This window comes from Alosa sapidissima, chromosome 12 (genome assembly GCF_018492685.1).
Source record: "Alosa sapidissima isolate fAloSap1 chromosome 12, fAloSap1.pri, whole genome shotgun sequence".
Lineage (NCBI taxonomy): Eukaryota > Metazoa > Chordata > Actinopteri > Clupeiformes > Clupeidae > Alosa > Alosa sapidissima.
This window is the reverse complement of record NC_055968.1, coordinates 1,678,707-1,690,727: the sequence shown is the minus strand read 5'-3', so window position 1 is coordinate 1,690,727 and position 12,021 is coordinate 1,678,707. Positions and strand designations below refer to the sequence as shown.

The 12,021-nt window shown below is 37.5% G+C and overlaps 1 protein-coding gene across 4 annotated transcripts in view; it reads left to right on the top strand.

The window, feature by feature from the left end:
• naprt (nicotinate phosphoribosyltransferase) overlaps positions 1–11,045 on the top strand; it is an 83,451-nt gene extending 72,406 nt beyond the window's left edge. For all 4 annotated transcript variants that reach the window (XM_042056179.1, XM_042056178.1, XM_042056180.1 and 1 more), the window contains 3 exons: positions 9,533–9,690; positions 10,517–10,624; positions 10,744–11,045. In XM_042056179.1, the coding sequence (XP_041912113.1) occupies positions 9,533–9,690; positions 10,517–10,624; positions 10,744–10,827 (350 nt within the window). In that variant the 3' untranslated portion in view covers positions 10,828–11,045. The remainder of the gene's footprint in view (positions 1–9,532; positions 9,691–10,516; positions 10,625–10,743) is intronic.
• The last annotated feature ends 976 nt before the right edge of the window (positions 11,046–12,021 follow it).

Genomic DNA, 12,021 nt, shown 5'->3' with positions numbered 1-12,021 from the left:
CTAGGCTGCTAGGCTGTTGCTAGGTTAGTTGTGGTGGTTGCAATGTTGGTTGCTAGGTTAATCTCATTGGTTGCTAGGTTGTAACTATAAGTGGTTGCTAGGCTGTTGCTAGGGTATTTGACATGGTTGCTAGGCTGTTGCTAGGTAATTGAAGTTGTTGCTTGGCTGTTGCTAGGGTAGTTATGGTGGTTTCTATGCTGGTTGCTAGGTAGGTGGTGGTTTAAAATAGTTGGCTGGAGGCATAGTGTATGATAACTGACAGTTGGAATGGCTGAACACTTAAAGGAGAATTCCGGAGTGATATTGACCTAAAGTGTATTGAAACATGATACCGAGTGTGAACGTATGTCTCATAGCCCATCTCGGCTTGTCCCCTGCACTCCAAAGTCTGGCGCTAGTTAGCCGATGCTACCAACAGCTTTTTCAATAGTGGTGCTTCAGCATCGGGCTAGCCATGCAAATAAATCACTGTTTTACACCCATTTACGAGGCTCAATGTATCTCCACACTTCATTGGTAGACTTCCGAGGGCCCTGACATTTAAAACGAGACATTGAGAACTTTGAAAAAGCCAAAAATAATTCAGTGGAAATGCATGGATTCCAGTTGCTGCTACTGGAAGAAACTGGAATCCATGCATTTCCACTGAATTATTTTTGGAATCTGATCCCTTATCATGCCTGTTCATTCTTACTCGTCGCTCGACTTATCGTGACTAAATTCAAGATGGCTGCAAACGCTAAACTTCGTGAAGATACTCTCTGTATAAATCGTCTTGTAAGTAAACTACCAGTGCTTTTTCAAAGTTCTTAATGTCTCGTTTTAAATGTCAGGGCCCTCGGAAGTCTACCAATGAAGTGTGGAGATACATTGAGCCTCGTAAAATGGGTGTAAAACAGTGATTTATTTGCATGGCTAGACCGATGCCGAAGCACCACTATTGAAAAAGCTGTTGGTAGCATCGGCTAACTAGCGCCAGATTTTGGAGTGCAGGGGACAAGCCGAGATGGGCTATGAGACATACGTTCACACTCGGTATCATGTTTCAATACACTTTAGGTCAATATCACACCGGAATTCTCCTTTAAATAGCTGAGTAGTTTAAATTGTTAAATTACCTAAAAGTGAATTTTTGTAGTGATGACTATTTTGACACAGTTATGGGCATAGGAAGCAGTGAAACAGGATCTGCAATGTTAAGAGAGCCAGATTGTATGCTTAAAGCTTGAGAGTGGCAGTTGCTGCAGGTGGCCATGATCAGAAGAAGAAGCCTAGGGAGAACTGCAGTACAGTGTATCTTCTTCTTTTTCTTATATTCTAACGCAGCTAATGCAGCTTCAACCGTTTAAAGTAGAAGCTTCATGCACTGTAATAAGAAGACTTCGGATAACAGTACAGTGCATTTTCATGCACTATAATAAGAACTAGAAATGCAATTCCAAGGAATTACCAGTGCATGATGTGTTAATTAGCTAACTATGTTAACAATATAAACAAGTTAACTTTGCTAACAGTATTACTTATTAACTTAGCTAATATTTTCTAGTAGTTATGCTAACAATGTTAACTATGCTAACCATGTTATTAAACTAAATGTTTGCTAGCAGTTATGTTGGTATGCTAACAATGCTAACTATGGTAGCAATGCTAACTATATTAACCATGTTCCTTGGCTAACTCAGCTAATGTTTGCTAGCAGCTATGCTAACCATGTTACTCAGCTAACTTAGCTAATGTTTGCTAGTAGTTATGTTAACTATGCTAACAATGTTAACCCTCTAACCGCCCATGTCGCAATATTGCGAGAAGCGTCATTACTGAATAAAACAGACGATACACCCGAGTACAGTGTAAAATCTCATTTGTACTCTTTACCACTAGTTGGCAGACACCCAGAGCTTCAATTCAAGCTCAACCTTTTTTTTAAGTTTTCAGGAAGCACGTGAGAAACACACGAAGAAGACGTGCATTTCCTCCATAACGCGGAAGCGATGCGGGCCATAGTTTTGCACAAATTGAAGCAGAAATACACCAAATTTTGAAAAAAAAATCACGTGTGATGAAGTCTTGGATCTGTTATTCACCTATTCTGATTCTGAAGGAGAATATCTGCCTTTTGGAGAATATGATAGATCGTCTATTGACTGATAGTCACGGTGCGTCTGTGAATGGAGGATGCGTCTTTGCGACAGTGTCCACTAAGCATGCCATGCTTGATAGTGTCCGTAAGTGACGTGGTATAGACAGCAGGGGTTGTAAAAATAGGGCTCTGAAGAACTACAAAGTCACCCGCGATGGGTACTGATTTGACCAGGCTACTTTATTGTATAGTAGCATAGGGTTTGTGATTGTTGGTTTACATGTGACTGATTTCTTGTTAATTTGTTATGTGGGTGAAATGACAAAAAAAAAGAAAGTAAAACTGCTCAAATTTGTTCAACATCTAGTATTTACTGAAATGTGCATAATTCACGGTGGTTCCCATCCAGTGATGTCATAATATGCAAATTAGATGAGTAAATTTACCCCCTTCATAAACTTCTGTTCATACTCAATGATTTTCACATTTACAGTAGGACTTTATCTCTGACCACTTGCAAGCCATGGCCTTTTGAAATTTTGATGTAAAAATCCAATTTTTTTTTTTTAAACCCTGGCGACTAAAGGGTTAACTATGATGGCAATGTTAACTATGCTATGCGATCCTTGGGGGACAGGTTAGGGGTGTATGCGTGGAGGTACAGTCGCCAGTGGCAACATAGAAGCTCCTTTCCTATAGTCAGTTGATGACTTTTAGTATAAAGACACTTACCTAGTAGTGTTAATTTCGTCAGATGAGACGAGAGGAAATATGTTCGTCAACGACCTTTTTTTCCATGACTAAGACGAGACGATGACGAGACGGCAGTAATGTCCTGAAACACTGACTAAGACTATCTTAAGATGAATTATTGTTGACGAAAAAAGACGAGACTAAAATGTTTTGCATGAAATAAGAACTAAGATAAAATCTCTCTTCATTTTCGTCTACAAAATGAGAAGACAAATATCTAGCTGTTACGTTTTCAAAATATTCCGAATGAGTTCATACGCAACAGCTTTCCTGTAGGCTAGTCTACGTGCTGTTGCTGCAACCCTGTGGCTGCAACACGAAACTACATGGAACAAGAACACTGGAGATTTCTGCCAGAGTTACCAACTAACTACCTAAGCTTTATGCCACAATGCTACATACCCAGAAGTTGAAGCTTCTCTCATACAAATTAACATCCACCAGAATGTCCATACGAAAATGTTCATCATGTAATGTTAACTATTTAACTAGTTAGACTGATGATTCAAAGTTTGCTAGCAAGTAAGCTAATATGGAAAGTTCGCTAGCAAGTTAGCTATGGCTAAGATGGAGAGTCTGTTTGGGGAATGTGTTGTGTTTGGGCGCATATCGCCATCTAGCGAGGCGGAGTAAAACATTAATACTTTGGTCTATGACAGTGTTTCTCAAACTTTTTCAGTTTCAGGACCACTTAACTAACCCTAGCTAAAAAAAAAAAAAGATTAGACCTAGGCCTACTTCAACAGTAGCCTATAATTAGTCTACACTATAGGCCTACTCACTGAACCACCTTGCTTATTGTCTTTGCACTTTGCTTATTGTGTGGATTCATACTGTATGATTTAAACTGGCATATCTTACATAGACAGTGTTGCAGAACTGTTTTTACATACAAGTTGGTTCAATATTGCAAACAACTCATCTATATTATATTTTACCACGTCTGCTCACAGACCACTTGAGATAGCTTGCGGACCACCAGTGATTCCCGGACCACACTTTGAGAAACACTGGTCTACGAATATGACAGTGGTCCAGTCAAATCTTTTACTGTCTATGGTCAAATCCCAGCCGAGCTATAACTGTAGGTCGACTTACCTGTGCATGTAAACATACTGACTGACAAAAAATCAGAATGAGTAATTATAACAGACGAGTAGCCCTGTGGACACACAATATTGTTGGAAAATTGAGATGTGTGAAACACTATTTGACTGAAATGGTAATCAGAAATAATTTGTTATAAAAAAAGACTAAAATGTGTTGACTAAAACTGACTAAGACTAAGATACCTTTAGTTTTCTTATGACTAAAACTAGACTAAAATGACGAGACTTTTAGTCGACTAAAACTTGACTAACAAAAATGATATTTGAATGACTAAATATGACAAAGACTAAAAAGGACATTTCGTCACAAGACTAAGACTAAATTAAAAATAGGTGACAAAATTAACACTATTACCTAGGGCTCTCTCTTAAGATAATTTTGACTTATTTTCAAAGTGTCTTATCAAGACAGATTTGCTTAATGCATTGGCAGCAAAATTTTATGGTTTTCATGATAAGATGTCTTAAAATGGGTCAAACTTTCATTAAATTAAGTCAAATGATTTGACAAGAGAGCGCTATAGGAACGTCACCTTTTACCAACCATCAGAGGTGGAAAAAGTATGAAAATATTGTACTCAAGTAAAAGTACCAATACTTTGATTAAATATTACTCAAGTACAAGTTAAAATACCAATCTGAAACTGTACTCAAGTAAAAGTAAAAAGTAGTTCATTTAAAATGTACTTTAAGTAAAAGTTACTTAGTTACTTTTTTTTGGGGGGGGGGGGGGGCGGGTACCAGAACAACCAGTTTTACCAGAGACTTTCTAATGAGGATGATATAGCACTCAAAAAATCCTCCATAGTAATGCATGGGGTTAGTTTGTAACGCCAATATGGCAGTTGTCTACACATATCACAACCCTTCCACGGCAAAACGTCGACATGTGAATACATTGAGCCAATCATGTGGTGTGTTGTAAAATACATTGAGCCAATCATGTGGTGTGCTGTGAAGACATCGTGCCAATCATCTGTTGTGATCTTGCCGCTGGAGCAAGATTGGTGTCGTGAAGCCTTACGTACATGCATTTCTGCTGAAATAGATGCACGATAAGTGCCCAAAAAGCGTTGCAATATGGCCTGCCGAGTGGAGGGACTTGCCTAAAAGGACTTTGGTCCTAGCTCGAGTTGCTGCAGCCAGCAGCTAAGGCAGCAATGTTCATGCTCCCAGTGTGTAGCGCTGTAGCTGGAGCAACTCGAGCTAGGTAAAACCGATTGTTTCAGTTTTGTTCATACCGACAGTACTCCGTGACGTTGAGAAATGGTGATCTATGTGAAAAAATGTGAAAGGGTTCTCCTTTAAGTTTGAGCAGTAGTTGATTTTCAAAGTTAGTTGCACTCATCCTTGATCGCTTTGCAGTGAACAGTAATCCAGCACAACTGAAATGCCTCTCACAGGCAGCTGAGGCAGGCAGGCAATGTTGAGTTGCAGAGAGTTTTTTTAGATTTGGAAACGAGCAGAAGGTTCAGCACATTAAAGGGCGTCAGACTGGGGAAAGTGGGAAATATAGGGCCCCAATGGAGGAGAGGGCCCTTGAAAAGTGGAATACGGGGGGCACAAAATTTTCACCAGGCATTAGCAATAACTTAGGTAATCCACACATAAAAAATCCAAACAACTCCATAAGTAGAGTCATGTGTAATGAAGTGGAATAACACAGGGAAAAAGTATTGAACACGCTAAGAAAAAGCACTAAGGCAAGGAAAGGGAAGGAACGAGCTGAAATCTGTAAGTAGTTAGAGAGTAGTTATCCTTTCTATCTGTGCAAATTAATATAAGCTTGGTTAGTAGCCTACATATTAATGGGCTATAAAAAGGTTTTTCATTACCAAGGTGTCACACAAGAAACATTTCATGATGGATAAAAGCAAAAAGCTCTCCCAAGACCTTTGCAACCTTATTGTTGCAAAACATGTCAATGAAACTGGTTACAGATGCATTTCAAAACTTCAGAATCTTCTAGTAAGCAGCATGGGAGCCATTATCTGCAAGTGGAAGGAATATCACTGCATCATCAACCGGCCATGCACAGGATCTCCTCGCAATATTTCTGACCAGGGAGTCCGAAAGATAGTCAATTCCAAGGGCCAAGGACCACTCTGAGAAAGCTCCAGAAAGACTTGAAGGCAGCCAATTCAATTAAATTAAATTAAACAGTTCTGGAAGTAACTAAAGATCAGGATTCACAAGAGGGACCCCTGGAATCTGTTTAGAACAATGGGCCAAAATCACACCTGATACTGCGACTAATAAGTTTTGTCATACAGGAAATGTCTTGAAGCTGTCATTACAAACAAAGGCTTTTCCACCAAGTATTGAAGAATTTCAGTAGGCACATTCAATACTTTTTTCCTGTGTCATTCCACTTTATTACACATAACTGTTATGTTTGGATTTTTTATATGTGTTAATATAATATGTGGTGAAAAATTTGAATAGACTCACTAACCCTAACCCTATGAAGTTCAGGCTAATTACTGAAAAAAAATTAAGTGTTCAATACTTATTTCCACCATATATTTATTTTACCTGAATATTTTAACTTCCAAATTAAATGTCAAAATGACAGGACTGAATGGATTTTGTATACAAAACATAGTGAAAACTGTCTAGGGTCACTCTCACTCCCTTGCTAAAGAGCTAAATGGTTTAGTCCGCCTGCACGATAGTCTATCTTTTGTTTATTTAGTTGAGCATCGCTAGTAGTGGACCGCTAATTGTTGTGCTGCTGGTGCAATGTCTTTCTCCAAGAAAGCCAAGGTTACCAAAAACAAAGGCCGAAACAGGAAAAATAGACATCAAAATGAGGGGAAACAACTAATAAACTTCTTTCCAAAGAAAGGTGAGCACAAACGTCAAAACACGAAATCCCATGGTGTTTGCTTAGGCTATCTCCGCAATCATTAGTGCTAAAACGAACTGAGACAACCCATTGAAATAGCGGAAAATACTGTACACTTTCATAGGTTAGGCTACACATGTAATCTGAGGCATCTCGTGATCCAGCTCCATCTCCATCACTTTCAGAAAGACTGCATGGCGCCAGCTTGATTCATGTCCTGTTGTAGGGCGCGATTTTTTTTCTCTCCCTTTCTGTTTTCGTTAGTCTTAACTTTTTTTTTTTACTCAAGTAACGGATGGGATTTTTGATGTAGCGAAGTACAATACTTCACTCAAAATGTAATCAAGTAAAATTTAAAATACCAATTTTATAAACTACTTAAAAAATACAAAATACACAGAAAAACTATTCAATACAGTAACGTGAGTAAATGTATTTTGTTACTTTCCACCTCTGCCAACCATCATATATTTCCGAACTCTTATGTGTATGTGTCACTTAATATTCATTTCTATACAAACCAAGACGGCGGATTCCTAAAGAAACGCAAGCACCCACACCATAAGTGTATCTAAATTAGCTATGTACCAAGAATTACATTTTAGCGTGACTCGAAGAGCTGTAAAACAGTGCTGTAAGGCTGCGTGTACAAATCCGCTTGGAGCTCGAGTGGAATTTTGATTTGCGATGAGAATTCTCGGTCTAATTGTTGTTGTGCCCTGAGAAAGGTTGGAAATAGGCACCCAACAGCCCAGCACTAAACTCTGAGCGTGGTAAACAAAATCGGATATTTCAGGCAGTAAAAGCCCCGATAAGAACCAAACTAGATTTTGTTCAAATCTACACACCAACAACTACTGAAAAATGTAAGGTTCATTTATCAAATGTTATTTTGAAGTATTAAAAAACATTGTTGTTTTAGAATTTTCGAACGAAATGGTTGGTAATTGATGGTTTTACGATAGGTAAAAGTCTGTTTTTTCTTAAAAACAATACCAACTATATTTTGATCTTAATATAAAATTAATAACACTTGGTTAGATAAGTAGGTTATGCAGTGTACTATGTTAATCTGTTTTAAATTGTTAAAATCTGACCAGACTCCAGATAATGTCTCCTTCACAAGTATGAGTTACAATTACACTCAATATCTGAGATATAATTACTGCAAAACCGATTAAAAACTGATAAGAAAAGTGTAATAAATATGTTAATCATCTCAGTTCCTTATACACCATTTATTATTTCTAAATAATAAATGGTGCTATAAAAGGTGCTATAAGTGATGTTGGGCAACGTCACTTCTGTTGAAGTTCAAACAAAACGGAGAGCTAGCTTGCTACTCCTTCCCCCTCCCTCCCGTGCAATTGAAACTCTCCTAATCTCGTTGGTTATTGGTTGGAACACTGTTATGTTTCATGTTATGGTGCAGGTTGCATGAGTTTGTTTTTGTTGCCGTTTGCAGAGACTGGGCTGTCTACAGAGACCGCATTTTTTTTTACAGTGTGCTCAGGGGACAGGCAGCTAGCTGATTGAGGAAATGTTTGCTGTATGTGACAAAAAATGTTTTAGCCTAAAACATAACCTTTTATATGTTTAGAAGTTTATATGGGATTTTTGACATTTATATTGGTTGTGGGCTTACCATAAATAAACGTGTGTTTTATGCATGAATTAAACATGGCATGCAATATGTGTCTAGAACTATTTTTATGAAATCTACTATTGTTATCTAATAGCTAATAACCATTTAGTAATACCTTGTAAATGTTTTGTAAACACACTTTATTATAATGCTATATTCTGCATAGTACACTGCAAAAACTGCTTATCTAACAAAATCTAACCAAGTGTTATTAATCTTATATCAAGATAAGAAAAACTAGTTGGTATTGTTTTCAGTATAAACAGACTTACCAAGCACTTTCTTGTGAAATCATTTGACTTAATTTAAAAAATAATTCACTTATTTTAAGACATCTTATCTTGAAAACAAGCAAATTTGTCTGCCAGTGCGTTAAGCAAATTTGTCCTAAAAACAAGCAAATTTGTCTGCCAGTGCATTGAGCAAATTTGTCTTGATAAGACTCCTTAAAATAAGTTAAAGTCTTCTTAAATGAAGTCAAAATGATCTTTTGAGAGGGCTCTAAGTAAGTCTTTTCATACTAAAAACTAGATTTTAGATTTAAAATTAGATTTTTTAATCTTAATATAAGATCAATAACACTTGGTTAGAATTCAGTTTTTGCAGTGTAACAAGTGATTGTTCAAATGATTGTTGAATAAATTGTCCATATAAATAAATGGTAAGCTAATTAATCATACACATACTCACTTGATCTTATCCAAAACAGAAATAGAAGAAATAATATAACATTTTGTTTTTTAAGTGTAAAATGTAAGAATAAGGGGGGCACTGTGGCACAACAGGCTACAGCGCTCATACCATAAACGGGTCCAAGTGCCCACGGGGACCCAGGTTCGAATCCAACCTGCGGTCATTCCCATCTCTCTCTCCCACTTACTTCCTGTCTCACCCTTCACTGTTTTATACAAATAAAGGCAAAAAGCCCAAAAAATATACTTAAAAAAAATGTAAGAATAAAAGTGTGAAAAACGTAGGTGCAGTGTTGTGGGTTAGCTTACTTGTTGATATGCTAGCTGACACCTGATATTTTTGTTCTTTTATTTCTCCATACTTTGCTTTTCCCTGTCTGTCTGTTGAACTGTTTCCTTATCCAGGCCATCCATTTTTGGATCTGTTATGCCTGTCAGAGGAGCCTCCCCCTGTAGCTGGTGTGTCAATGCAATGCCATTTGTTAGGACATGGGAACACACCATATTGTGTTACACCTGGTCAAGTGATAAAGTTGCGGCAGAATGTTTTCTCCAAGGGCCAGGTACGAAATGAAAGCTCTAATATCGAGCTTTCCCTAAATTTTGACATTTTACTTTTTGAAGGCCAGTGTAGTTACTAGTCAGTAAAGCCACATGATTTGGCTTAATTTAACAAGAGTTTGACTTATTTTAAGACATCTTATCAAGACAAATTTGCTTAACGGACTGATAGCCACATTTTATTGTTCAACTGATATCTCCATCTCAGAAATGTCACTGTGTAGCCTGTCCATGGTTTCTGCGGTCACGATTTTGTCTTCCATGGCAATGAAGATTAATGCTCCCTTACTGTACCTTCTCTTGTGGTAAATTATATGTGTAACATTCAGTCTTCCATTTCACACAATCCTTATTCTCAAACTTGTTAGCCTGAACTAGCAATTACCATGAGTAGCCTACCAATACAGCAGGCAACGATAATTTATTTAGTTTATTTTTTTCCATCTCCTGGCCATGCTGCCACTAGAATGTGAATTCAGAAGGCAAAGCAGAGTGTGTCTATTTTTGGCCACTGCATCAATATGGTTGTGCAATTTGGGAGACTATGATGTCGCTTCCTTGCTCTATGTAAATGTAAAGGACTCATTTTAAGCTTGATTTGTTTAGTTGAGGTAATTACACACTGATCCACACAGATTTATGAATACTATATGTACTCTTTGCTAATAAACATCCCTACATATTGTACCTTTAAGTGACACAAAAGTGTAAGTAACAACAAACTTACACCAGAAAATTAACATCCAAGCATTAAAAATGCTTGGTTTAAACATTGTTAATGCTTTTCAATGTTAAATGTGTTTCTGTTTGTATCTTTTTTTTCTGCAGCTCACCCTACCTCTCAGTTCTGTGGCAGAAAGCAAAGCCAGAGCACAAATCTGCATTCACTCTCTACACCCAAGATACAAATGCCTCCAACAGCCAGACACATATACTGTAAGTGTGAAGCACAAATCCACACACAGTCAACAGACACTTAGCATGTATTTGTCTTTCAAATACATCATTTTGTAAATTGTTTGCTTCTTACATGTTGCCTTTTGTATTGCTTAAAGGTTGCAATGTCTGAGAAGCTCTACCTCCTCCTCTGTGATGTCAAAGCCAAAAACACCAGTGCTAATAACTTCCTGCTCCAATGAGATATGTGAATCAACAGCCACAAAATGGCTACATCTGATGCTTGTAGCCAGCCTTTTAAAAAAAAAGTGTCATTTGTATCATCATTTGGACCTAAATACAGTTGTCAATTTTTGAAATAATTTGAAACTAATTTGCATTCATCATTGTTTATTCTATGTTTAGTGCCAAGTACACTTTGATTTTAACTCTTCATTTAACCAAATATTTATTTAATAAAACAAATGAAAAAAACTTTGACTTTTCATATCTGTCAACAGGTAGTTTTGCCCACTCTTCTAAAGCAAACTGTTTCAATCGTCTCTGGTTTCAAGGATGTCTTCTGCAGATTACATGTTTCAGCTCTTCCTTGAGGTGTTCAATGGGATTTAGGTCTGGACTCATAGGCCACTTGAATATGAATTATTCTTATTCATTTACGTGCACACAATGTGGCGTAATTTGGGCAAAGTGCATGGTCTCAAGCTAATTTAAAAGCTAGACAAAATCAGTTTGCTACTGGGAAAAGGTTATACAGACTCTGTCTGACATTATTTCTGTGAGGCTGCATTTCTGCCCTAAGAATTTCATCCTGGTCTATTCCCAATTGAGTTAAGAAATAAGCTCATAAAAAAGATATACACTGCATGTTCACTACAGGCTAAGCACTGTATTGCTACCTAATAAAAGAACTTCAGAGGTCTATAGGAACAGTGCTTCGACGAAATTCGATGACGTAACTTCCTTGAAAAAGCAGCCTTGAAGGATCCTGCAATGGGTGCAGATTAGTATACTATTTGCATACATACTCTCTCCTCGGTCCTTGCCTAGGCTTATGCCTATTGTGTATACATTAAATAACTGTACTGGTTAGGCCTATATGTTGCTTACTGTGCATTATTATGCACAATAATGGTTTGATGATTGATCTTAGTCCTTAATTTTGTAGTCTCTGTAACAATGGTCAGTTTATTCTAAGAGGTCATCAGTAACTCACATCATCAGTAACTGACGTCTCTTAAAAGTGATGTGTGAGTGAGCAGGACATCTAATCATCAGTGCAGCTGATGATTTTACTTCTCATGGTCTGAGAGTCGTTCAGGTGCTTTTTGGCAAACTCCCAGCAAAAAATGGCTTCCATCTAGCCACTCTGCCCTTAAAGGCCTGATTGGTGGAGTGCTGCATTGATGGTTGTCCTTCTTTACGTTTCTCTCATC